Source organism: Enhydra lutris, unplaced genomic scaffold, assembly GCF_002288905.1.
Source record: "Enhydra lutris kenyoni isolate GAN:26980312 unplaced genomic scaffold, ASM228890v2 scaffoldscaffold22, whole genome shotgun sequence".
Lineage (NCBI taxonomy): Eukaryota > Metazoa > Chordata > Mammalia > Carnivora > Mustelidae > Enhydra > Enhydra lutris.
In genome coordinates, this window is record NW_019154106.1 from 2,269,304 (window position 1) to 2,296,235 (window position 26,932).

Genomic DNA, 26,932 nt, shown 5'->3' on the forward strand with positions numbered 1-26,932 from the left:
TTGCTCTGGACCTGCCAGAACACGCCCCTTCCATGTCCGCCGTCGGGATTGTCAGAGGAAGCAGACAGACCCGGAGGCGTCCCCCCACGCCTCCCACCCCAGCAGGTGGATCTGAGGACCCAGCCCGAGGGCTCCTGGGGAGCGGCCCCCATGCCACAGGCCCCACATCCCTGTGGCTCAGATTCTGCCTGAGACCAGGAGGAACGTTCCAGTGGGTCTGTGCCTCCCTCTCTCCTAGAGGGGCCTGCCCTTGTAAGCCCACCTCGCAGCTCCAGCGGGGCATCGGGCTGGAGGCGAAACCCGGGGAGAAGGGAGGCCATGCCTGGCCGAGAGCTCCGGGAAAGCCTAACCCTACGTAAGCATCTGGCTTCCGGAGCGCTTTCCGCTCAGCGTCTTCCTCCCAGGGAACTTGTATTTCACCGGGCAACGCGCCTCTGACAGCTCTGCGGCCTGCCAGGGCTCTGCCGGTGTGCTCTCGTGATGAAGAAAACGGCGTCCAGTGAGCCCGATGAGAGGACCGGGCAGAGGTGCGGGCAGAGCCGAGGCTGGGGGCCAGTCTCCCGCAGCCCATCGTCCTCCCCACGCTCCGCACTCCCTGTCTCTGGCTCCTGCCCGTGCCGCCAGCCCCGGGAGGGAGGGAGGGCGGCGGAGCGAGGACAGCACCACCCTGGTCCAGCCCACCCCTCACCCCCAGAGCAAGCAGACAGGGACACACTCCTCTCACTTGGAACGAGTTCCACTGACCAGAGCAGACCCCCAGGGCCACACTGTACGTCGAATGGCCATCCCCGAGGAGCGGGATTAGGGCTGACTGGTAGTTCCCTCTTTTTTTCCCACGTGTCCTCCGATGAGTGTGCACCATTTTTAAAATGAGAACAACAGGTCAAATGTCCTACCTACCACGCTGGCTTTGGAGCAGTGGTGAGGGACTCAGGGAACACCTGTGCTGCAGAGCGGTGGCTGGGTGAGGCACCGTGCCAGGGCAGTGCTGGGGGACTCGGTGCTGCAGGGCTCGGTGCTGGGGAGCTCAGTGCTGGGGGGCTCGGCGCTGGGGCTGGGGGCTGGGGGCTGGGGGCTGGAGCTCCTCCCTGCCTCCATCAAACAGGCTCAGAACAATACACGCCTCGTAAAAGCTGCTGCGTCTCAGAAAAATTACCCTTGCAAACCTTTAAAATACCGCCTGGTGCACAGCCAGCCCCCAGTCAGTCTGCTCCCGACAACCACACTTGTCCCCCGTCATTATCAGAATGGCCCTGAGCGAGTTCACCCAGAGACGACACACACACTGAAAACGCAGCGTCGGCCGCAGCCTAGCCGTCCCGAGGAACGGGCCCTCTCGGGACTGCATGCGCTGTGCCCTGGGGGGGCGGCCAGAGGACAGGCTCCAGGCCGCGCAGAGCAGACAGTCGCCGCGCTAACTGCACTAGAGCGTGTTTTGAGGACGCTGATAGGAAGCAGGTCGGCTCTGACGTGGTTACGGGTTTCGGCCAGACCGCGGACTGGTGAGCCCCGGAGCAAGACTAGACGGGCCGGTGGGCGAGCAGGATCCCCAGGGGCGGTGGTGGAGGCCCTCGCTGTGCGCCTGGCAGACGCCTGACCTGCGTCGGGGTCGGGGTGGGGGATGTCGGCTTGCCTGGGCCACCCGCGCACACACAGCAAGGGAGCGGCCCCTCTGACCCCAGGAACGCCGTTCTGTGCGTGGCCAGCTTAGACCCATCTGTTACCGGTTTCTCCGAGTTAACCGCTGAAGCGGTCATAAGACACCTCCCGAGATCACACAGACCGAACAGCCAGGCCGTCTCTCCGCACCGGTGGCAACCACAACCACGCGAAACGAACCGCAGTCCGGACGGGACTCCGAGCATCCCCTCTCCCTCTCCTCCGTCTCTTGTCGCCAGCCTTTAAACCTGCCTCTGTCTTCCTCCTCTGCTCCAGGCCCAGTGCTCAGGCCGGGCCCACCGAAGCCCTTCAGAATCAGCACCTGGGAGGTGAGGTGGGCCCGCAGTGGGTACCCACAGCAGCTCCCCGGGGGTCCCGGTGTTGGCCCACGGCCTGCAGACCTCCGTGTGCCAGCAGCTCCCTTGCTCAAGGCCAGACCCTTCGCAGCAGCAGGCCTGCCTTCCGCAGGAGCCCCCAGGCTAGGGCTGTCTGTGTTTCAAAGAGCAGCCTGGGCTCCGGGGTCAGCACCCCTCGCGCACTCCCCGGCATAAGGACCACTCCGGGCTGCGTCCTGCAGTCGCTGTGCGCACCCGGCCCTACGAACCACTTCCCTTCCACAAACACTCCTCTGGCTCCCAGGCCCCTGTCCTCCATCTCCAGACTCGGGGCCTGGCCAGCTGCTGGCAGGCCTGGCCTGGCACAGCCGGCCCTGTGGTCGGATCTCTGGCACCCGGCACGGCCTGGCAAAGTGGGTGCTCCATGAGTCCTCAGTGAGCAAATGAGAAGCACCCGAGTACATCCTTGTGAGCTGCGCGGGGACGCTCTCCTCCCGGACGGGAGGCCATAATGCTCTCACCTGGCGTTTCCACCTTCCCGTGCCTTTCGGAGCTTTCATCAGAATCACGGCCGCTGCCCAGGTGGCTGCCACCGCGACACCGAGACGGCTCCATCTCTACCCCGAGGGCGCCCTCTCTTACGACTCTTAAACAAAGGTAAACACTCGGAGACACGGAAACACGAGTTCACAGATGAGCAAATATTTGTCGTCTCTGCATATGCACACTCCATCTCCCTTCGGGAGACACAGCAAAGCGCACGGGCTTGGTCTCGCGCGCCCTGGCACACACTCCGGCCCGGGGGCTCTTGTGACTCCGGTGGAATCCGTCCGATTCTCATCCAAGCCAGCGCAGGACGGCGGCTGACGCCTCCGCCGAGCTCAAACCGCCAGGGCCAGAAGCCTGGCTTGGCCTCCACCGAGCTGTGTGACCCCAGACAAATCAGGCAACTTCTCAGAACATCAGGACCGTCGCCTGGACAGGCAGATAAGGGCAGTACCTGCCACAGGGGCTGCTCTCAGGACGAAAGGCCACAACAGATGTGCTTAGACCAGTGCCCGGAAGAGACGCCGCTGACAGAAATGCGAGCTACACGACATTACAAAGGCCCTTCGGATCACACGGCGTGAAGAGTTAGACAGCAAATTTGACAGAGTCCCCCAGACTGCCGGCAGCCTGCAGGGCAAGGCCTCTGAGAGGAGCTCCGTCCACCCAGGCGCCCTCAGAGATGAGCCCTGTCTTTCCAACGAGCCTGGAATGGGGTGGCCCCTCCGAGGACCAAGGAGAAGCTGGAAACCCGGTGTCGTCACAGGGAACCAAACACGTTCCGAGTCCACGGGAGGAAGAGCTGAAACAGGAAGACGAAACCGGGACCTCCTTGCAAGGCCTGGGGAAGGCGCCTGGGTGGCTCGGTCTGTTGGGCTGAGCGGTCTGCTTAGGCTCAGGTCATGATCCTGAAGTTCTGGGATCGAGCCCATGTCTGGCTCCTGGCTGAGAGGGGAGTCTGCTTTTCTACCCCTCCCCTGGCTCGTGCACTCTCTCCTGCTCACTCTCTCTCAAATAGATAAATAAAATCTTAAAAAAAAAAAGAAAAAAAAAATAACCGGGGCGCCTGGGTGGCTCAGTGGGTTAAAGCCTCTGCCTTCGGCTCAGGGCATGATCTCAGGGTCCTGGGATCGAGCCCCACATTGGGCTCTCTGCCCAGCAGGGGAGCCTGCTTCCTCCTCTCTCTCTGCCTGCCTCTCTGCCTGCTTGTGATCTCTGTGAAATAAATAAATAAAATCTTCAAATTAAAAAAAAAAAAAAACCAACCTGGGAAGATGGTCACTTTCGATGAATCCAACCACTGGAATAAAAAACTTTCAAAAACTGGAAACCGAGGCTAACTACGAGTCTAGTACCCAGACACACAGCCTTTCCTATTTAATTTTCTTTCCTGTTTCCTCAGGGTATGAACACAGATTCTCCACCCTGGAGGAAGCCTAGGGACAGGTGAGGGTAGGGGCAGCAGTGAAGGGAGAGCAGGTGGGCTGTGCCCTGGGCCCCTATACAACCAGAAAAATCCATCACCTGTCTGGACATCCTGGGGGCTTCATTCTAATCTGTAGATCAATCTCCAAAACAGGCCAATACTTACCAAGGCTCCGAAAACCCGACTTTCTAAAGCAATTAAAAGAAAATACCAACATGTCATTTATGTTCACAAAGGAAGCAAAACCACACTTTTGGTAAAACACAAAAAAGAACAGAGAAATAGCTCCAGGTTTCAACCCAGACACCGCACCCAGCCTGTGCCAGGTGCTGTTGCTCCAAATCCTTTCCGAGGGATGCCCCTTAAGGGTCCATGTCACCTGAGGTGGGCCGCTGGCCCCTGTGTGCTTTCGAGAAAGGGGCTGAGCCGGGAGCCCAGGCCAGCCACACGGGCTCCGGAGTCAGGGCTGTGAACGGGCGGCTCTTCCCCTGAGGTCTGGGGGCTGCCAGGCTCTAGGGCAGGTGGGGACGGTGCTGGAATCCTGGCACACCTGTCGGGTGAGGTCCAGTGAGCCCGTCATGCGGGTGCCTCCCACACCACGGGGTTACCCAGGTGGTCAGAGCTCCCCACCTGGAAGCCCAAAGCACTCAGGAGCAAAAGGGACACACAGACCTCAAGAGCGGGCAGGCGGGCACACTCGCGTGTTACTGTCGCCAGCCAAGAGTAGAAAAACTCTAGCGCAATGTTTCCAGTGGAAAGTCTGCTCCATACCTAGGGATCCCGGTGACCATCTCTGGTGTTGCCAGCAGCTCCCGCCCTGCTTGCTGGCCCGTGGGAAAAGACCCAGCGCCGCCGCGGCCTGCCTGCGGTGACATCAGAGCCCCTGGTGGGCAGAGCTGCTCCCTGAGCCTCCAGGCGGCAGGCAGTAAAGTGGGGTAATAACGCTCTGACCACGCGGAGGAAATGGCCAGTGTCTGTGGAGCCCCAGAAGAAAGCCTTGTAAAACTCGAGGCCTTTCATGTGTGTGTCTGCAAACCCCGGCTTCTTCCGCCCACCCCGGCTTGCTGCCAGGCGGAACGCGGACTGACAACCCGGCCCTGCGGGTTCCCGGAGCACAGCTGGGGCAGGAGGGGGCGCGTCCCGCCCAGGCACCAGCTAAGGGAAACGGGTGGGGCGGGCCGCCAGGGGACCCCGGCAGAGCCCCAGGAAGATGGGGAGGGGGTGGCCTGGGCACAGCCCGGAGCCAAGTGGGGTCCCGGCGAAACGCGGACAGCGCAGGCCCAGGCCGGGGGTCGCGGGGTGGCTCAACGCCCGCCAGGCCGCCCCGGAGACCCGCCGATCCACAAGCCCGGGGTGGTCCCCTGCCCGCCCCGGGGACCCACCACCCCCAGATCCAGGGTCACTGCATGCTGACCCCGGGGACCCGCCGGCCCCCCAGGACCTCGGTCACGGCCCGCACGGCCGAGACCCGCCGACCCCTGGGCCGGGGGTCATCCTTCGCCCGCCCTGGGCACACGCCGAATCCCCAGGCCCGGGGCTGTCCTGCCTGCCCCGCCGCGCGCACTCACCCTGCTCCCCAGAGGAACCTGACATCTTAGAATTCCCAAAACAGCAGCCGCGGCGCCAGCTTCCCAGAATCTGATGCAACCACCGCCCCGGAAGTCCCGCCCCGCGCCCAGCCCGACTTCCGGGGCCCGCCCGGTCGCCAGGCAACCACCTCGGACTCTAGACGCCGCCGCCTCGGGGAATGCTGGGAGTTGTAGTTGTCGCTGCCCCGCGCGCGGCCTCCTGGAGCATCCCTGGGGCACCCATTCCAGGTCCTGACCTAAGAGACGGAGGACCAGCGCGGGCGCGGGCCTCGGTGCGGGCGTGGGTGTGGGTGTGTGTGGGGGATGTTGCACTTCTGCCTCGCTAGACAGGCATTAAAAGCACCGCTCATGGGGCGCCTGCGTGGCTCAGCGGGTTAAGCCTCTGCCTTCAGCCCGGGTCATGATCTCAGGGTCCTGGGATCAAGCCCCGCATCGGGCTCTCTGCTCCGCAGGGAGCCTGCTTCCTCCTCTCTCTGCCTGCCGTTCTGCCTACTTGTGATCTCTGTCAAATACATAAAATCTTTACAAAAAAAGCAAACACAGCTCATGCATGCCTGCTTAAGTTAGCACTGCACAAAGGGGCATGGGGACAGGCCCCAAGCGCCCCAGCCCGCCCGTCAGACGGGGCCCCCCAGAGACAGGAATGGGCTGGCCTGGAGAAGGCCTAGTTGGAAGTAAGCTTAGAGGATGGGACTGGGGATGCCTGGAGTGCACTCCAGGGCGCGTGCGTCCCAGCAGACGGCCCCAGCAGAAAGCAAACCCCTGAGAGCTTCATGTGGGTGCAGGCCATGCTGGAGCAGGCCTGGTGTCATGGAGCCCGAGGTGGAGCCAGGGCTCGACCTTTTAGAAGCATCTTGTAAGCAGAGTCAAGAGGGGTTCCGACAGGACGGCGCGGGGCTGGATTTGTGCTTTAGAACGACCCCAGTGCCCGGTGGTGGCAGAATGGACTGAGGAGACCCAGAGGAAAGCAAGATTGAAGACTTTCAGCCTAGAGGAGAATAAATGGCCCCCTTAGTGGGGCGAGCCCAGAGTCCGGGGAGAGCCCCAGGAAGCGGCAAACCCAGGTATGTGGCTGGGACACAGGGGGATGAGGGAGTGGGTGGTGACCCACCTCTGAGATGGCTGAGCGGGTGTGGCACTGACTTTCACAGGGAGTTGAAGAGGCTGGGAGCCGGAAGGAAAGACAGACGCATCTGTGCGTGACCCCGGGGACCGGTGATGTTCGGGGTGAGGAGGCAGGGTGGAGCTCACATTCTGAGGCCATGGGAGGACAGCACGGTCATTTCCAGACACAGACACCCTGGGGAACACCAGGCACCCGAAGAGGCTCCTCCAGCCTCCAATCCTCAGTCCAGAGCCCCTCCCTCTAGCAAATTACAGCCTCCGGGTCCGTGTGTTCTGCTGGGCAGGAAGCCCCCCCCAAGGGCGTCACAGCCAGGTTGTGTGTTGTGTGCCTACCAGAAAGGAAGCAAGTGTGACTTAAAATATAAATCTTATTAGGTAAAGGTTAATTTTTAACTTCAGGAGTCTCGCAGTGGCTCAGTTGGAAAGCACCTGGCTCTGCACTGACCGGGAATCTGCCTGGGATTGCATCCCCTCCCCCTCCCCCCCCCCCCCGGCCCTCTCCCTGCTCACACACAAGCGCTCTCTAAGCTAAATAAACTATACCTTTAAAAAAAAACAAGATGGGACTGGGGAGAAAGACAAACCTTAAGACCCTTTATCTCAGGAAACAAACTGAGGGCTGCTGGAGGGGAGGTGGGGAGGGATGGTGTGGCTGGGGGATGGACACTGGGGAGGGTATGTGCTATGGTGAATGCTGTGAATTATGTAAGACTGACGATTCACAAAACTGCACCCCTGAAGCAAATAATACATTATATGTTAATAAACTTTAAAAAATTCATTAAAAACTTAAAAAAGTGACTGAAAGAAAAAATACTATAAATACACAAAACAATTTAATGCTATAAACATTACCACTACTTCTGCTATATACACCGTAAGGTCAAACCATGATTTTTATAATTGAATCTAACCATACATACTTAGAAATAAAACCCCCAACAACTACGTAGAGGATGCCTGTCACTGAGTTGCTAATACTCAGGCTTATACTGAGGAACCTCAGTCACACTCACACCACCTTCTAGGTCACAGGGACATCCCAGATCTGAGACCCAAGAGCTGATCAGGGCAGAAAACTCTAGCCCCAGTGTCTGGGGAAAGGGCTGCAGACGGAGGGTGCCGTCCGTGGCTCCCCGGCCACCCAGCTCAGGACTCGCTGAACCATCAGACCCTGCGCAAATCCAGCACCTCAGCCACAGGCAGTCCCCACAGCTAGTCTTGTCAGACAGGAAGCACTCTCGCTGGGATACAGACCTGACCTCCCCATTGCAAACAATCTACTAGAAAGTGCGGACCGTTCCGTCACGAACTCAAGAAGTTTCCAGTAAGATACAAACTGGGAACGGAGGTCAGATCACACCCATTCAGGATCCCGGTTACAGGCATAACCCGAGCCCGAAGTTTAATCAGAGGTCTCCGCACGTCTGCCCAAGAGTCCTTCGTCGAGTAACCAGTTTATGATATTTTCCAAATACATCCGCAGTTGCATCTTATGGAGCGCCGCGAGCAGGCTGAACACAGAGGCGCCCTTCCCCGTGCCGTTCCTCCACACACGCAGCATCTGGTGGTGCTGCTCCATCACGTCGCTGGGGTACTGGCTCTCACAGTTGTCGATGTCACTGTCCTCTAGTCCGAGGAACCTCATGAATGGTTTCCAGTCTTTATCAGAGATGCTTCTTTCAAACTTATAGTAGATCCGGGCTGAAAAAAGTAAAAACTAAGGGGAGGACCGTTGACACGGCTGGGGGGCCATGTGGCACCTGCTGGGGCCTGCTCAACGATGACTCTAAGAAGGATCCCCTCCCCCGCTCACTTCTCCTGAAAAGCATGAACGCTTCCTCCCATCGAAACGGTATTCAAGGTCCATGAAGCCCACACAACCCTTGTTTGACAAACGCTGTTCCCCTCATGTCCCTCTGAAGAGGGAACACGTGCATCTCAGGTGGAGAGATGGTCCCCGCGGCGTCACGCAGGCAGGCGGCCCGCTCTGGGAAACAAGGACGCCAGGCCTTGACATTCAGGCCAGACAAGAGGGAGACTTCCCAGTCCCTAGAAAAGAGGGGTTCAGATTACGTACCTTCACGGGACAGGTCCCTCACAAAATACTTAGCTTCATATTCCTACAGAGAGAAGAAACAGGTTGTTCCAGGAGGAGAAGGAAGGCGTGAGGCTGAAGCAGAAGCGCGGTCAGGACTGCGAGAGCAGTGGGTGCAGACAGGGGAGCCTCGGGGGATGCAAGAAGGTGTTTGGGGAAACCCCATGTGGGCCCGAGCTCACAGCCCTGGCGTGTGCTCCAGGTCTAGCCCCCCCAGGTCACACCCGCGGCCCAGAGCCGGCCCCGTGGACCCGGCTCCAGTGGGTGGGCAGGTACAGCTGAACTGTATCACTTCGGGGTGACCTGCTCTGCTCCAGGGAGTACGAGCAGACAGCACAGCATGCCTGTCCCCAGGAAGGCCCCGTGAAGGGCCAGGGGGGACTGCAAAGATGAGCCAGCGGAGGACAACGCCAGCGCGGAGTGCCCGTGAGCAGCAGCCCTGCCGCCCGTGGTTCCTGCGCACAAGGTTAGACCCCTGTCCTTGTCAGGCCGCCCGCTGTGGGCCCGAGGGCCGCACCTTCAGACCCTGGCTCTGCCTCAGCCCATACAGCTGGACCTGCACAGAACTCTCCACTCTGGGCAGGTGCTCTCGAGGCAGGGCTGAGAGGGCCCCCTGGGGCTCCCGCTGAGACGGGCATGGGTCCCGACTTCCACCCTGACCATCTCAGAGCCAGCGGAGAATCTGGAGTCAGGGGCTCCCTCCCTGTAGTGATGTCCGTGGGCACTTGGCCCAGGAACCCAGTCTCCGCACTGGAGTTCCCGACCTCCCTGCCCACGCCAGGGGACCTCGCGGGCCATGGCCTGTGGAACAGGAGCTCTGCGATCTCCTCCCTGTCCCTCTACTCCCCACCTGTGCCCTGACCTCAGGATTCAGACATGGGGCCTGGCCAGTCTGCAGACCTGAGCTCTGTCCCTTGATGCACGTGCTGTCCTCTCTTCCCGAAGAGCCCTACTCCCCAGCACCACAGAGCGGGTGTCGGCTCCTCCAGTCAAACCGTCCACAGGGGTCACAAGGGGGACAGACTCCCGCAGCCCCGCTACGGAGCATGGGGACTGCTGCTCTTCCCTGGCGAGCCTGGCCCACAGCGTGCAGGGTGCTGTGTCCGCTCGCCCCTCCCTCTGAAGTCCCTGCTACACAGAGGCTGGGCCTGGCGCACAGGAGGTGCCAGCCGAGGGGTGTTGGGCCGACCTGAGACCCGCACGCGCTGCGGAGGCGATGGCGTCCACACCAGCCGGCTGGGCCTCCTCGGTCCCACTGTGTCCCAGCCACAGGACCCGGACAAGGATGCTCTGGGAGCCCCCGTGCCCACCGTGGTGTCACATCCCCTCCAGGAAGCAGGTGCAGGTGGCGCTCCTAGGCACTGAACTGTACCCCCAGACAGGGATGTCTAAACCTCTAACCAGGACTGTAGCTGGGAACAGGGTCGTGGTGAACGACAGAGGCCCAAGGGCGTGAGGGTCAGCCTCACTGCAGCCTGACTGGCGTCCTCAGGGAAAAGGGAAATCTGGACATGGACTCACACACAGGGAGACACCAGCGAGGACGGACCTAGATCTTGGGGTGACTCTTCCACAAGCCACCGAGCCGGGCAGTCGGCCACATGCCAGCTGCCGCTAGAGGAGAGGCCCGGCCCAGACAGTCTCTCACAGCCTGGGCAGCAGCACCCGAGTCCCCACGTCATTCCTGGACTCCCACCCCAGGACGGGGACACAATGCACACCCCTGGGGCCGCGGAAGCCGCCCTAGGAAAATCCCACGGGCACCAAGCAGCACGCACGTCGGCACCGACGGCGGAGCCTGCACGCGGGAGGAGCTCAGGATGCACAGGCGGCCCCGCGGACCCTCCCGGATGGTTCCGTACCTGCTCCAGGGTCCTGAGGGAGGGGGCCCCAGGGGCCATCGGGTCTGCACTCTGGAGCGCTTGCTGTGGCATCGCGGGGCTCCCCCCGACTGCCCCCTGCATCGGCTCCTCGGAGGGCGCTGGGCGGGGCGCGGCCGTGGGCGTCGAGGCTAAGCCCTCGTTCTCCAGCCTGGCCCCTGGCGAGGACGCTTCCATGTCAGCGGCTGGCTGCTCGTTCTCAGAATTCAAGGGCACCAGAGACTCACTGTGCCGAGGGCAAGTCTGTGGTCAAGGACAAGGTCGGACAAGGTCGTGTTACTTGGCCCCGGAACCTGCCCACATAGGCACTTCCCAAGCCCCGACACGGCGGGAAATTCCCGCAGCCTGAGGGCCGGCAGCAAGAGGGCGATTTTAGAGAACAGCTCACGGGGTGGGGCGAGCTTCCTGCTTGGCCAATGCCTGCGGGGGGTCAACACCCCCAGCCTGAGCCTGTTCGGTCTGAAGGGGCTCCCAAAGACAGAGGCCTATGTGGTCTTACCGCCTCCTCATGGGGACAGCCTGCGGCGACCCTGCCCGGCGAGGCTGGGTGCGCCGTATTCCCAACAGCCTCACTCACGTCTGTCTCTGGCTCACATTCCGGTAATTTTTGCCGAACCTCAGACTGTTCCCTGAGGACCCTGTTCAGTGACCCGTGCCACTTGCTGGCTGCTCAGGTGACAGGTAGCACTTAAGAGCAATAACATATCTTTTCCACGTAAGTAGACCCCACGCCCAGCATGCACCTCAGCGTGCGGCCTGAACTCGCGACCTGAGATGAAGACCTGAGCTGAGCGCGAGAGTCGTACGCTGAGCTGACTGAGCCACCTGGAGCCCCGAGCAATAAAGCATCTTTTTAAATTTTTTTAAAAAGATTTTATTCATCTGACACAGAAAGAGAGATCACAAGTAGGCAGATAGACAGGCAGAGAGGCAGGCAGTGGGGGAGGAAGCAGACTCTCCACTGAGCAGCGAGCCCGACGCGGGGCTCGATCCCAGGACCCCAAGATCATGACCTGAGCCGAAGGCAGAGGCTTAACCCACTGAGCCACGCAGGTGCCCCGCAATAAAGCATCTTTTGAGGAGGGCGTGCACACTGGGTTTGGGGACGGAACGCTCCCGTACACTTAGCAGTCTCCAGCGTGGTGCGAGCACAACTCTGGAACCCTCCAGGGAACCGAACAAGTCATCCATCTGGCCCTCTGTGCTTCCTGGCAGGGGTCTAGGACCACCCTGCAGCATCCCCGTGCTGTGCCCGTGGGTCCGCACCCTGAGCTCTACGCCAGCAAGCAGGACCTGACTACAGGAGGTCTCGCTGGACTGACGGGAGCCCTGCCGTAGGGAGTGACCGACCGCCATGGGGAGTGACCTCCAGGAGGCCGACTCAGGGACGCACGGACACAGCAAGAGAAGTAGACGCGCTGAGACATCAGCCCCACAACAACCTAGGTTCCCAGCCTGTCTGAAGAGGCGGGGGGGATGCTCACCGGAGCCCTGAAAGAGCCCCGCTCCCAAGTCCGGCCTGCAGATTGGAGGCAACAGGCTCTACCGCTTCGTGCTCCCCAGTGGCGCTGACCCGTTCCAGGAGCCCCCGGATGCTCACGCACAGCCCTCTGCCCCGCTGTCCCTCATTTCCACTCTGGCCTAGACCGGCAGAACGGAAGTCTCCGACTAGCACGTTCTGGGGATCCGCCGAGGTAGAAGCACACACGGCTGGAAAGCAGGGGCTCCCGTGCGCCACTGACTGCCCCCACCCCCCGGAATGTGTTATGGGGCCCTGCTGCCACCAAGGCCCAGTGCCATCGCTGGGGAACCCGAAGGGCTATACTTACAGTGCTGTCCGGCCCGCCTGCCCTTCCTGAAGACCAAGAAGAGGAGAAAGAGTCAGAACCGCTACCAACGGGGACAAGAACTTCTGCAAGGGAAGAAACTGCTCTGAATTTATGACAAAGTGTCCTTACCTCTCCAGAAGCTGATGAAGCACCACCGAGGCCACAAACCTGCGAGGGGGAATAGGACGTGAGCACAGAGAGTGAGAACAGGGGTGAGCACAGAGGGGAGCTCAGGAGGTGGGCACAGGAGGTGAGCGTCCCCGGTGCATGGCCCGCAGCCGGCTGCCCTGCCTCCCTCCAGGAGCCCCCAGGCTGACGCAACACCCGCCCCTCCCTGTGCCGGGTCCCATAGCCCCCGGACCCAGCGTCTCCAGCCAGCTGAGCGGAGACTCGCATCTTAAGCGCTGTGTGCCGGGAGCGGGCAGCAGAGCTCTGAGCTCAGACCCGAGAATGCGAAAATGAAGATGGCTCTGCTTTAACGGCAGAAGCCCCATCGGGGACGCCCAACCGCAGGTCCCTTCGGAGCCCTCCGATGCACCCGCCGCTCTGCCTTCTCCAGGTCTGGCCTGACGGTGACTCACCTTTCCTCTTACGGCAGTAAAGGAAGACGTAGAAGAGGACGATGGTGATGATGATGCAGAGAAAGATCCCGAGGACGACAATGACTATTTTGAACCCATGGACGGACACATCCTTGGGTGTTTGTTTCCCTGGAAGGAGACGGAACAGGGACGGGTGGAGCAGGGTCAGGCACGCGCTCCCCACTCACGAGACGAGCTACAGGAAGTTCCCGCTCCGGGAGGAAGGAATGTTCCTTCAGGGCCTCAAGCCCTGTCTCCCGCTGACCATGATCCTGAATGTGACGTCCCTCCTGGGAGGCAGGAGAGACTCATGCTTCCTGTGTCACAGACGAGGACCCGGGGCTCACAGGACGTGGGATCCTGCGCAGGCGGCTGGAGGTAGCAGGAGCTCTGCATGGCCAGACGAGCGGCGAGAGGTCCTGGTTTCCCAGGACGGGGCTCTGCCTCTGCACCTGCACCAGCTTGAGGCACAGGATGGTCAGTCCTGACGGCAGCAAGGCCCACCCACGGTGGCCCGAGGGACAGGGCAGGTCCACCCTGGGGGAAGAGCTGGCAGAACCACTCAGGTGCCCTGGTCTCTCGCTGGTGACACCACAGCACCAAAAGGACACAGGACACATGGGGCAGGGCAGGCCCGTTAGAGCCTGGATGGTCAGCCACCAGATGTCATCTGCATCGGCAGCCAGGGCTGCGAGGGAGGGCCGACGGGACAAGTCTTTCACGGGATGCCACCATTTGAGCCAAAGATTCTCTTTATGCTCTGCTTAGGCTGTTCCTAACTTGCTCTTGTATCTTTGGTGTTAAGAGATCCTTTAAAAGTGGAAGCTCCACGAGTCAGAACGTTCTGTGGGATCCACAAGCCGATGCTGCCACGTAAACGGACACCCCCGGACACTCCAATGTCCCAGGGCAGCCAGACGACCCAGAGGAAGAGCGAGGGGACCCTGTGCCTCTGACGTAAGGGCCTGCTGTGACGGTGGCCGTGGCCCAAGACGGGACAGGGATGCTCGCTGTCCAGCCAAGGGACACTGGATGTAGCGTCTTTGCAAAACACAATCCTGGGTCATGCGTATGTGCAGGTGGAAAAACACTCCGCACCCTGAGCTCCTACCCCACACCCTGCCAGGTTCACCGTAGCCCAATGTCTGCAAAGTGAAGCCATACAGAGTCCCTCGAGTGACTGGAGATTTCTCCCGCACGACACCCGCACCCTAACCCACAGGACACGGTGATAAACGGACACGGTGAAAGTGGAGGTCCTGCCTCCAAGATGCCCTCGAGCGCCAGATGAGAAGGCACCGCCGAGGACGGGATACGACACACGAAGGGGCCGTGCCCACATGCTGTACGCCAGCACCACCTCTACCTCTACAGATACAGCTGACCGTCCACCACCCAGTGTTCAAGGGCGAGGGCCCACGAGCGCGCGGACTGTTTTAGCGAGTGCAGTCCTGAACCGCCGGTGTGTGTGCTGGTCCTCACCACCTCCTCAGCACCTCGGTCTCTCTAGTGTACGCTACGGTAACAGCACAGCAAATGGGTACGTGTGACACATGACCCAGGAAACGACCAACCATCCGGGTCTTTGAGGAGGCTGCATTCTACAGGAGGCCCTTCGCAGTTAAGCTTTTGTGGGGAATCAAGGGGTCTCAGTGGATTTTCCACTATGTGGGGAATGGGCACCCCTCGACCCCACGTTGTTCAGGGGTCCGCTCTAACCATCAAAACCAAGAAGGAGGGGCACCGGCTCAGTGGGTTAAAGCCTCTGCCTTTGGCTCAGGTCATGATCTCAGGGTCCTGGGATCAAGCCCTGCATCGGGCTCTCTGCTCAGCGGGGAACCTGCTTCCTCCTCTCTCTCTCTCTGCCTCTCTGCCTACTTGTGAACTCTCTCTGTCAAATAAATAAATAAAATTCTTAAAAAAATTGCTATAAAGCTGTAATACGTAAAACAAATAAACAAAAAACACAACCAAGAAGGAACCAGCCTATGACTCAACTTCAAAGCAGCATGAGTCTCGCTCAGACACTGAGCACAAGAGGCCCAAAGGCTTGGGACCTCAGCTCACCTCCTGGCTTCTGCACACCTCAAAGCCTTGGGGCCCAGCTGAGCGCCCCTGAAGGCAGGGATCTGGTCTGGTTCGGGGTCCCACAAAGGCAGTCGGAAGAGGTGTTAATTGAGCAGGAGCAAACCCCAAGGCTCACGGAAGCCGGCCACTCCCCGCCCCTCCTTCCAGGAGCTTCCCTGGCCCACACACCCGGTGTGGGAGCCAAGCGATCTGCTTACTCAAGACCCAGGGCTGTGCACTGTGGCCCTTGGGCCAAACCCAAGCCACGGCCCATACCTGCACGTTTTCATGGCACCCAGGCCTACAAAGCCTAAACGTCCTACCTTTACAGGGAGGGTCGCCGGACCTGGATGGAAGACAGAGCACCTGTTTCTTACCTGGTGTGTCTGCCCCAGCGTCCGAGTCACAGACCGTATCATGTGTGGCATTGCAGGGCCGAATGACAGCACCAGCACATCTGAAAGAGGCAGGACTCCCTCAGCATTGCTCCTCCCTGTCTGGACACGGCCCGAATCATCCTTCTCACCACCCACAGGTCAGGGGTTAGGAGGAACCCCGGCTCCCAGGATGGCTGCCAGCCTTCACCTAGTCACTGCCCAGCATCTCCGCGATGTCTGGCCCAGATTGGTACACATAAGAGTAAAGCTCTGTCCTGTGCTCTGGGACCTGTGGGGTGGGGGACACCCGTTCCTGGACAGCATTGTATGTGCTGGGAGGACTGGCCCTCCTCACCTGTATCTCTAGCTCCCTCAGGAAAGAAGTTAGCCCAAAGCTGAAGCTCTTGGAAAGGTGGACGTGTGAGGGGAGACAGAGCAGCCAGAGCCTTGATCGAACCTCACCTGAAAGCACTACTGACCTTGGACTGGCAGGTCCAGGAAGCTACCGTTCAACACAGCCCGAGGCATGTTGGTTTACAACGTGCCTCACCAATGCCAGCTACACTTTTAGTGGCTCTGCCACCATCAACGTCCCCAGAAGGTCCTCCCACATCCGCGCCCACCCAGAACCTCGGAAGGGTGTCTGCAGAGATGCTCACATGACGGATAAGGTCACACCAGACTACGGTGGGCCTTCATCCGTGACCAGTGTCCTTGCAGCAGGGCAGCGTGTGCTGGGATAGAGAGAGGGCCACGTGAAGACAGACAGACACAAACACGCGAAGCCACCTCGTAAAGACAGAAGCGGGCCCAGCAGGTAAGCCAAGGAGCCCGAGGAGTGACAGCAACGTCGGAGGCTGGAAGAGGCAAGGCAGGGTCCTTCCCTAGAGTCTGCGGCAGGAGCATGGCCCTGCCGACCCCTGGGTTCAGACTTCTGGTCTCCGAAACTGTGAGAGAACACACTTCTGCTGGTTTTCTCACAGGCACCCAGCTGTGGCCCAGAGACGGCAACCACAGGCCACTCATGGTGCACGAGTGGTCACGCTGCTCTGTGCCCATTCCATCCGCGCAGACCTCTCTTCCCCCAGAACCCTCGGTGGCTCCCTCCTCCCCTCCCCTCCCTCTGCCCCTCTTGGAGGTTTCCACCCCTGCTGGGGGCTCAGGGTCCACCATACTGTAACTACGGGAGGGGCCTACACCCGTGCCCTCAGCACCTGCGACACCGGAGGCAATTCTCCACGCAGTTCAGTGAGTCGCAGTAGAAGCTCCCCGTCTTGCACTGACACTGCTGGTCGCTGGTCTGTGTGCAGGCTGCCACCACCTCCTGGTCTGTAGAAGGACGGTTGAGGGTCAGCCCGGGGGACAGGACCGTCTGGGCCATACAGGGCCGCGCGCAGTCCCACGGTGGAGGCCATGGAACCGATTCTCCCCTTCCCTTCCTAGCGGCGGCAGAGAGGGACCTGACAGCCAGACCTCAGCCCTCCATCCAGGCCGAGGGGCCGGGGCCACCTGCTCTGAAACCACCCCGTGGTTCCGATCATGTGTCCGCCCCACAGAGAAGAGCACCGCACTGCCAGAGACGCCGTGGGAGAGAAAGCCCAGACAGACAACGGTTCACAGAGAGACCCCCCACCAACTCCGGCAATACCCACCGCGGACGTGTTGACGACCACCCCCAGGTCCCTTCCGCAGGGCTTGACACCAAGAACAGCGTTTCGCGGACGGGTGGTAACAGAACAGAACCACACTGCCCGCTGGGGGTCACGTCCCATGCACAGGCAGGATCAGCCCTCCAAAGCCCATCCCCGCGCTTTCGTGCTTCCCGAAACCGGACGCGCTGGCCAGGGCACGAAATGGGCCGGAGCACGCCTGGATTCACAGATTTCCTTACAACATTCACATAAACGTTCTAGACATCCTCTGCTTGACTTACCTCAGAGGACCTTGCTTCCTCTGCTAGTGCAGACGGCGTCTTTTAAGGAATTACATCCTTTAAAACAACGTGCTGCTCACACAGAAAAGGAAACGTCTGTGTGTTTCTTGCACAGAGCGTGTCTACAGTCCCGATTCCCTGCAGGCTCACTCTTTAACCACATGTGCACGTCACCCCGTGTGTAAGAACACCAGTGACTGGTACCCCGGCAGCTCTCTCATCGAGCCTAATTCCGTCTGGGGCGGTACCAATAAGGCCAGGCGAGGCGGCGAGGTCTTCTGATGCAAAGATCCCTCTGGGCGGGATGGGGGCTCACTCACCTGCTCGACATGTAGTGCACGGTTGGCAGCTGGTCTGCCCGTTTTGGTAGGCGAGGAAGGTTCCGGGTTCACACTGGCTACACAGCGGAACACCATGGTTTGCACCACAGTGTCTGCTGACGTGAGAGCCTGGGAAGGCGGAGGACAGAGAGGTGAGGTAGGAGCCTCAGGGGGACCGGACCTGACCCCGGAGGCCTACTTGAGGACCAACCCCTGCCAACCATCTCCTTGAAACATTTTTTTTTTTTAAAGACTTTATTTATTTGACAGATAGAGATCCCAATTAGGCAGAGAGAGGGGGGTAGGCAGGCTCCCCGCTGAGCAGAGAGCCCGATGCGGGGCTCAATTCCAGGACCCTGAGACCATGACCTGAGCCGAAGGCACAGGCTTATTAACCCACTGAGCCACCCAGGCGCCCCCTCTTTGAAACATTCTTTATTGACACTTGGCCACACATGTCCCAGGAACTGGGGACCTGGTGCCCACGGCTTTCAGCGACATGTCGGAACATGTGTCAGCACACGGTTCTGAGCACACACACCAGAGGACCGAGAGCCCCACGTCTGAGGGTCCACCCCCGGCTCCCCGGGGTGGGCTGCACAGCGTCCAACTCATATACGGGGAACCCCGAGGTCTGGAGACAGAGATCTCTGACCAGTCCCAGAGGAGCCCCGGCTCTACGGCCTGCCTCGGGCAAAGGCTGTAGCTGTACCAAGCACACCTCGCTGGGAGAAGTGTGTCACACCTGCGTTTGGCTCAGGGGCTGAGTTCACAAGGTTTCCGGGTAAAGCACCTGTGTCTCCTTTGTGCCCACATGGGCTGTGCGTGTGTGCTGTGGGTGCAGGTGTGCACAGGTGCGGACACACACATGCATGGTGTATACACAGGTGTGCTGGGAGCATGTAGGGTGAGGGTCAAGCTGTGGATCTTCGGGACCCGAAGCAGGAGCCCTGCAGTGGCCGAGAGTGTGGGGGGGAGTGGGGGACACAGGTGGTGATGGGTAGAGGGATTGGTCACCCCCGTGAAGGGGGGATCCGTGAAGGAACTCTCACGGATCGTGTGTGCACATCTGTCTGCGAGTGGAGAGGAGGTACGTGGCATGGGGGCTGGGCAGAGCAGGCACTGCGGGCCTGGGGCCCCCACCTGACCCATGGGACTCATTCAGAGACTCCTCACAAAGGTGAATGAGCCTCCGTGGACGAGCTGTGCTTGACGACAGGCTCACTGCTGTCCCGTGAGGACCCCCTTCCTCAAGTGTCTGCAGTCACCCCACTGGGAGGGCGGCGGAGAGCATCCGGCTTGGCCATGCACCCCCACACTGTCCTCCACCCTCCTCAAGGTACCTCCCCGACAAAACAAGCCCACAACCCTGTTCACATGGGGTGGCCGATGGCCAAGGAGAGGTCCACCCACCTGAGCCAGTGCAGGTCTCCCCACCCAGTCTCCTGTGCCAGCCTCTGGCTCTGCTCCAAGAGCCCACAGCTTCCCTTCTCCAGCCTGGGAGGGCCGCCCCACAAGGCTCCAGAAGGTACCCTGGGACTCACCAGCGGGACACTTCTTGCAACACCACTCGAGACCGTCCGGCTTGTACTTGTCCAGGCCGCAGTCAGGCTCACCGCCCAGCAGGGGCACCTTCGATCAGAAAAGGAGATGGGGTCATCAGAGAAGCCGCCGTTGAAGATGGAGCCACACACACCATCTGGTGGGACAGGAGCAAGCGCACGGGGACAGCCCCTGCCAGCTCATGGGGGTCGGCGTGGCTGGGGGGAAACATCGTGGGAACTTCCTACGTATCCCCATAGTTTTGGACTTGGACCTGGAGCACTGTTACTCTGGGGGAAAACATTCTTTCGTTTCCCTACACAGGTGGCCTGGTCCACTGCTCCTACTGCTGCTGTCTAACCCCCTGGTCTGGCCAGAACTGAATCGTTTGGGACTAAGTATTTTTTTTTTTTTTTTAAATGATTTACTTCTTTACTTCAGACAGTGCAGGACCAGGGGGAGGGGGAGGAAAGGGAACGAGAACCCCAAGCAGACTGCCTGCTGAGTGCACAGCCCGACCTGGGGTTCGATCCCACGACTCGGAGATTGTGACCTGAGCAGAACCCAAGAGTTGGACGCTCGAAGGACTGAGCCGCCCCGGCGGCCCGAGGGATCCGCTCCTGTTTGAGTTCACGGGTGCAGCAGCTACGTGTGTGCGTGTCAGGAAAGGACAGCGGCCACCGCTTGGAACAGGGGATGCAGAGCGTGCACCTGCCCCGCGTGCATACACCGAAGCCCCCCGGACGTGGTCCCGTGACCGCCGTCCTCACTGCGCGCGCTGCTCGGGCTACTGCTGTGCGAGGTGCAGTCAGCCTCCCGCCAAGCGCGTGCGCCTGTAGATGTCACCGACTACGGCAGGGGCTGTGGTCTGTATGCTGAGCCCCACGGGGGGTGCGAGGGGCTTCACGAGTGCTGCAGGGACGCCAGGCACCCGGGCCGCCTGCTGAATTCCGGTTTGCCAGGCTGCCCGCTTGGCGACATTCACCTCTAACCCGAGGCAGCTAGTGGCGGCCGTTCCTGGCTCCAGTAAGCGGCAGGACTGTCTTGCCCGTTTGAGCCGACGGCACTCGGGCTGCGCCCGGGCGGGAAGAGCCTGCCACCACCTGCACTGTCCCCTCCCACCGGGCCGGCCGCCTCCCTCCAGGCGGGGATCCGCAAAGCCCGCCTCGCCACATTTTCCCTTCTTCGCCAGCCTGACTGCTCGGGAAGGAGTTCAGCCTGTTTGCAGGTGCAGCACAACCGACGCTGCTGGGTTTCCTCCTGCCACAGGATGCTGTGTTTTCAGTATCCCACTCTCTCTTACAGTCCTTTTTTCTTTCTTTTCCGGCTTTTGCTTCCTTTATTCCTTGTCTCCACTTCCCTTTTTTCTCAGGAAAACTGACGAGATCCCGTTTTTAGTTTTTATTGGTTTCCGTTACATCTTGACTTAGACAAAACAAAAAATGACAGGAGAATATCTGGGTGGGCTTAAGGAAGGAAATTCCACGCGAGTCCGACGACGACACACGCTTCGGGCGGCATCGAGCGGTGAGCGCACTCGCGGACGACAGCTCCCGAGAACATGCAGTGTTGGCGCAGTTCCGAGGGCAACGCCCCTCAAGACGCTGCTGACCACAGACGGAGAAAACACTAACTTCACTGAGGCCGACACCCCTGAATTGTCACCGGTCATCGTCATCACTGATGTGCGACTTTCGAGATGGTGCAGCTGGAAGGACACAAGGTCACTTCCACGGTACTCTTGCAAAAAACGCCAAACGCGAATTTACTCACAAAAAGCCAGTGACGAGCCCCAACTGGAGCCACATTCCACGGAACCACGGGTCAGTACTGTACAGGCATGTGGAGATCGTGGAAGAGAAGAAAGACTGACAACAGCGCAGCCCAAGGCGGGGTGGGACAGCAAGTGACCGGCAGGGTGTCGGGGACCCAAGGAAGGCACCTGCTTCCAAGTCTGCCCCTGGTTCTGAGAGTGCGGTGCAGGCACCGGCCTGCAGAGCCCTGCACAGGATGTGCCAGCGCCCAGTCTCTGCTGTTTTAGCTCCCTGGGCTTGGTGTTTTGCAGGGCAGGGGGGTCGCTTTTTCTTTGTTAGGGGCTCACATGCATGCCCCTCACGAGGAACCACTTGAAAGTGTACAGTACGGCGGCACCCAGCCCACCGACGCGGTCGCACAACCATCCAGACCATTTTGGTAACTTCAAAAGTCAAGCGCTGTCTCAAAATGAAACCTGAAAAAACCCTAGTAAAAAAGGAAAAAAACTCTCACGACAAGAGGAAAGTGGCTTTCCTTTCTGGAACTCAGCCTGGTCGAGAACATAATGGAGGCCATTTCCTTCTGTCCACCTGAGGCTCTCCAGCTCAGTCAGCAAGGGGACGCTCCAAGTGGCAAAGAACAGTAAAATAAGTCGTGTCCTGTCCCCTACCCACTCCTGGCTCAGGGCCACTGGCCTCCGCCCCACCCAGCCCCGCCCCCTCCAACACCCCAACTCTGCCCAGTGTCCAGTTCAGCCCAGTTCACCCCAGTTCAGCCCAGTGTCCGGCTCTGGGGATGCTGGAACACGGTGCCGCCAACCCCCAGCCAGGAGGAGAGCCGGTCTGGGAGGGTGGGTGGTCTCATCTGTACCCCCGTGGCATGCTGGGGACATGTCCTACCACAAGGGTGTGGAAAATGGAAGCCCACCCCACAAACTCAGCAACCGCGGTAAAACTACGTGACGCAGTATTTCTAAAGACTGCATCAGCAGATGGCTGCAAGCCTTTGTGAATACAGCTTTCCTGGAACCAGAGCTGGGACTCTAGCCCGGGAAGCGGGTGGGCAGGCTGGGACCAAGCACAGGGTCCCATTCTCTCTTTATCTGAAATGTCTGTACTTTGGCGTGCATTGCTTTTGCATGGATTTTCCTTCTTCGGATTTTTTTTTTTATTTTAAAAATTTTATTTATTCATTTGACAGAGATCACAAGCAGGCAGAGAGGCAGATGGGGGGTGGGGGGAAGCAGGCTCCCCGCTGAGCAGAGAGCCCGATGCGAGGCTCGATCCCAGGACCCTGAGATCATGAACTGAGCCGAAGACAGAGGTTCAACCCACTGAGCCACCCAGGCGCCCCAGATTTTCCTTTCTCAAAGAGACCACATCTGACTCTTCTTCAGTGCACGACCTGAGTTTTATGGGGACTCCATCAGTTTCCACCAGGCACGAGCACCCAGCTCACTGCCTCTGGCAGGCACCTCCCTTGCAGATGACTAAGGGTCCCTATGGTCCCACGGTGGCCCACCTACCAGCAGCAATGCCCCCACCCCGATGTGGCTCGCCCCAGCCCCGGGTCCCCCTGCTCCCCGCCCTCCCCTCAGGCCCCTGCCAGCAGCCCCCCAAGCTCCAAGTCCCCTCCGGCCCCTTCACTTCTGGGCCAAGATATCCCTAAGGAATTGCCATGCTGTTGGAGCCACAGCCATCCAGCACTCACAGACCCCAGCACTCGAGGGGGGAAGCCCTGAGGGGCCTGCAAGCGGCCAAACCCGTCAGGGAACCAGAACGTGCCCCCGCTCTCAAGTGAGCACCGCCCTCCCGGCAACCCCGGCCCCACGGAGTAGAAGGCCCTCCGAGGAGGGACCCTGCGGGAGTCACCAACCACCCCGCCTGCTTTGAAAAGGCCCCGGAAGGGGTCCTGAGAACCCTGAGCCCAGTGGCTGTGACGCAGCCACGCAGAAGGGAAGGGAGGCATTTGCCCTGCACCCTCCAAGGCAGGCCGGCGGGCTATTTCCAGAAGGCGCGGGTCCCTGGTCCTCCCAGCCCAGAAGCTTCAGCCTGTGTGACAAGAGGCTGACGGAAGAAGCGACCGGAGCAGGCGCCAAGCAACACACTCTGATACACGACCGCGTCTCGCGGACTCAAAGGCTCGCTGCCCCTGCACAGCACGGGAGACCATCGGCAGAAGGAGCGGCCGTCGCCCGCATGGGAGTAGACACTGGCGAGCCGTACGCCCAACCAGGACTCAACACCCAGAACGGACAGAGAGCTCGCACGGCGCCGTAGCAAAACACCAAAGTGCCGGTGAAAACACGGGCACAGGACCCGAGCAGACATTTTCCCGAAGGACGCAGATGGTCGTCAAACCTGTGAGAAGATGCTCGACGTCACTCGTCGTCAGGGAAACGCAAATCAAAACCGCAGTGACTGTCACCTGACACCCGTCAGAACAGCTGCACCAAAGAGACGACGTCGGCAGCGTCGGCGAGGATGCGGAGAAGAGGGACCCCCCACACTGTTGTGGGCATTCGGATGAGGGCAGCTCCTCTGGGGAACACTCTGGAGGTTCCTCACCAGACTAAACACAGAACCACCCTACGACCCAGCAATTCAACCTCTGGGTCGTCTGAGAAGACCCACGGACCCCCGTATTGCCGCGGCATCGTTCCCAACAGTCCCGACACAGAAGCAGCCAGAGTCCACAGGCGACAGACAAACACGCAGGGAACACGGGGTAGATGGACACGGGGCAATATTTGCCACAAAAACCAATGAAACTCACGATAAAAAGGAGAGAAAGAAAGGCTCTCTGGGTCAAGCTTTTCAGCGCATCCGAGCGGTCTCGCAAACATCACCGGACACACTTGACCAGACGGCACAAAGGGGCCCCCCATCCAGGAAGCTGCGAGCCACCAGCGTGGACGGCGAATATACGCGAGGACAGAGAAAACGACGAGCCGTCGGACCCGGGACACCTCGCTCCGAACTCGCTCCGGACCCAACGCGCTTGCGCACACCCGGCAAACGTGTGGGCAGAAGCAGGCAGCCCCGGGTGGGGGGCACGTCTAAGAAGGTGTCAGCTGCCAGCGCCCTCCAGGCAGGAAGACGCCAAGACGGGACTGAAGTCGGGAATTCCTCGAACAGCTCCCACTGGCACGCGGACCTCATCTACAAGAACCACAGGCCGGAGCGCCTGGCGGAAGCATTCCGTCCTCGAAGCATCCGACTCGGTTCTGGCTCAGGTCGGGGTCTCAGGTCCTGAGATCAAGCCCTGCGACGGGCTCTGCGCTCAGCTTGCGGAGTCTCCTGGAATTCCTTCCCCCCTGCTCTGGTCTGTCTCTCAATCAGGGGACCTGGGTGGCCCAGTTGGTGAAGCGGCAGCCGTCAGCTCAGGTCATGCTCCTGAGGTCCTGGGATGGAGCCCCACGCACTGGGCTCCCTGCTCCGCGGGGAGCCTGCTTCTCCCTCTCCCCCTGCTCCTCCCGTGCTGCACACGCTCTCTGATAAACAAAATCTTAAGAAATAAGTGAATGAGTAAATAAACTTTTTTGCAGAAATTAAAGGACTCTATGGAGGTTCCTCCAAGAGTTCCGCACAGAGCTACCCTATGACCCAGCAGCGGCACTACTATTTACCCAAAAGATACAAATGGAGTGATCCAAAGGGGCATCTGCGCCCAAGGTTTACAGCAGCAACGTCCACGATAGTGAGGCTACACAGAGAGCCCAGACGGCCATGGACAGACACAGGGACAGAGGTGATGTCCTACAGACAAAGGAAAATTACTCAGCCTTCAAAACGACAACAGAAACGAGAAATCTCGCCGTTTGCAGCAGCACAGATGGAGCTAGTGGACGTCGCGCTAAGTGGGGCGGGTCAGACAGGGAGACAGTGACCACAGGAGTCCATCCCGCGCGGAACCGAAGACACACAACAGAGCAGCGCGGGGGCAGGCAGGGGAAGAACACGAAGCCCGAAGCCCGAAGCCCGAGAGGGCGACCAGGGAGTGCAGGAGACAGACCGAGGCTTGCTGGAGCCGGGCGGGGGCGGCACCGCCCGCGGGCGGGAAGGAGCGCGGGCGGGAAGGGCCGCAATGAGCCAGCGACAGGGACCGCTGAGTCCCTGCCCTCTACCTCGGAACCAGGGATGCTCCAGAGGTCAGTGAACCGAATTTAAATAAAACGAAGAGAAATACAAGATAAGTGAGCGGAAACCACGTGCTAGAACCAGAAGAGACATCCTTTTCTGGGGAGAAAACCTGCGAGGCCGCGGCCACACGGCCTCCACGGCACTCTGGTAATCGCCGGGTGCGGGCTGCCGGGGTCTCCCGTCCGCGACCGCAGCGCCGGGCCCCACCGTGAGCGGGCTCGGGAGCGCGACTCCGGCAGGCCCCGGGGCCGGAGCTGAGCCGTCCGAGCGCCCCCGACTCGCGCAGCCGCCCTCCCCTCCCCGCGGCCCTCGTCCGAGAGTCCCGCATCCCCAAACCCGGCCGCAACCCCCAGCGCCGGCGGCAACCTCGCCGAGTCGCGGGCGCCCCCAGCCGCCGAGGACACCCGAGCGCCGGCAGCCGGGACACGCCTGAGGCACAAGGCCCGAGCCCGCCGGCCGCCGGACATCGGGCTCCGCGCGCGCCCTGCAGCGCCGCCCGAGCCCTCCCTGCCGCTTCCCCGCTCGCCGCGGGCATGCCCGGGCCCGCTGTCTCCGGGACCGCTGCCTGCGCCGCGGCCCGCCCGCCGCCTCCGGGGTCCCCAGCCGCACGGGCCACTCTATCCCGCCCCCACCCGGGCCCCCGACCTGCCCCGCCCCCACCCGGGCCCCCGACCTGCCCCGCCCCCACCCGGGCCCCGACCTGCCCCGCAGCCCCGCAGCGCTTACCGCGGCTCCGACAGACACCCACAGGACGACCAGACACGACACCGACGGGTGCGGAGCCGGCAGCGCGCGCACGGCCCCGCGGAGCGCTCCCATCCCGGCGGCCGCCGAACGCGCTCTGCCGCCCGCCGCTCCGGCCCCGGCTTTTAAAGGCTCGGGTAGGCGGGCTTCCGAGCGTCAGACCAGAATTCGCCCCCGCCCGGACTCGCCTTCCTATTGGTCGGCCCGGCGGGGGCGGGACACGCCCTTTCCTTTAAGGGCTGCGGCGTTGCCTACGTCATCTCCACGTGCCCGCCGTGGGGCCTCAGGCCAATCCCTAAGTCCGGAGGAGCTCCAGTCCGGGTCTTTCCCGGCGGGCCGCCTCCCCGCGCTGCCCCCCTCCCCCTCCTGCTGCCCCCTCTCCGCTCTGCCCCCTCCCCCCCACCGCGCCCTCGTGCGCGGGCGCGCACTCCCCGGAGAGGATGCGCGGGACGGAGGGAGCGGGCGAGGGCGGGACCCGGGAGTGCGCGGGGCTGGCTGTGGAGCGGGGCGGCGGCGCACCGCGCTCTCCGGGGCAGCCCCGCCGCAGACCGCCGGGGAGACCGCGCCGCGCGGCCAACAACCGCTTAGAAGTCGGGCGGGGCGGCCGAGGCCGGTGGGACGCGTCGTCCGACCCCCGCGTCTCGGGAGGGCCGTGGGGCCGTCGCCGCGGAGCCGAAGCCCAGCGCAGCCGGCGGGGTGCTGTCCCGCTCCCCCGCACGCCCCCAAGGCGCCCTCCCGCCGGGCCTGGCCACAGGGCTGGCTCCCCCGACGCCGCCCTCGCAGTCGCGCGGGTCCGCACCCCGCGCACGGCCGCCTCGGCGAAGCGAATCCGACCCGCCCCGACTCGAAAACTGCCTCCGCCGCGCCCAGTCCCGACCCTGTCCGGGCGGAGTCGGAGGGGACCCCCGAAGGACCTCGGGTTTGACCGCGGGGACCGGGACGGGACCGGCCTCCTCCGGGACAAGGACCCTGTGAGGACGAGCC

General features: G+C 61.2%; 2 protein-coding genes across 3 annotated transcripts in view; both read right to left on the reverse strand.

Moving 5' to 3' along the window:
* Positions 1 to 5,559, reverse strand: part of LOC111149761 (cysteinyl-tRNA synthetase) — a 40,663-nt gene extending 35,104 nt beyond the window's left edge. For both annotated transcript variants that reach the window (XM_022507017.1, XM_022507018.1), the window contains exon 1: positions 5,535 to 5,559. In XM_022507017.1, coding sequence (XP_022362725.1) covers positions 5,535 to 5,559 — 25 coding nt within the window. The remainder of the gene's footprint in view (positions 1 to 5,534) is intronic.
* A 1,941-nt stretch (positions 5,560 to 7,500) lies between these two features.
* Positions 7,501 to 26,023, reverse strand: LOC111150032 (tumor necrosis factor receptor superfamily member 1A-like). Its single transcript, XM_022507349.1, has 11 exons — positions 25,931 to 26,023; positions 19,310 to 19,397; positions 17,766 to 17,894; positions 16,727 to 16,841; positions 15,513 to 15,592; positions 13,069 to 13,197; positions 12,617 to 12,655; positions 12,488 to 12,513; positions 10,641 to 10,901; positions 8,761 to 8,803; positions 7,501 to 8,384 (listed from the first exon to the last, which is right to left on the reverse strand). Exons 1-11 carry the CDS (start codon positions 26,021 to 26,023, stop codon positions 8,086 to 8,088), a joined length of 1,302 nt encoding a protein of 433 aa, XP_022363057.1. The 3' UTR covers positions 7,501 to 8,085.
* Positions 26,024 to 26,932: the final 909 nt, after the last annotated feature.

Excerpts from the sequence above, each read along its gene's own strand:
- LOC111150032 (XM_022507349.1), bottom strand. The coding sequence starts at position 26,023 with ATGGGAGCGCTCCGCGGGGCCGTGCGCGCGCTGCCGGCTCCGCACCCG. Across the intron at positions 12,656-13,068 it reads TTACTGCCGTAAGAGGAAAG|GTTTGTGGCCTCGGTGGTGC; the intron begins GTGAGTCACCGT and ends TCCCCCTCGCAG. Across the intron at positions 10,902-12,487 it reads CAGGCGGGCCGGACAGCACT|ACTTGCCCTCGGCACAGTGA; the intron begins GTAAGTATAGCC and ends CCTTGACCACAG.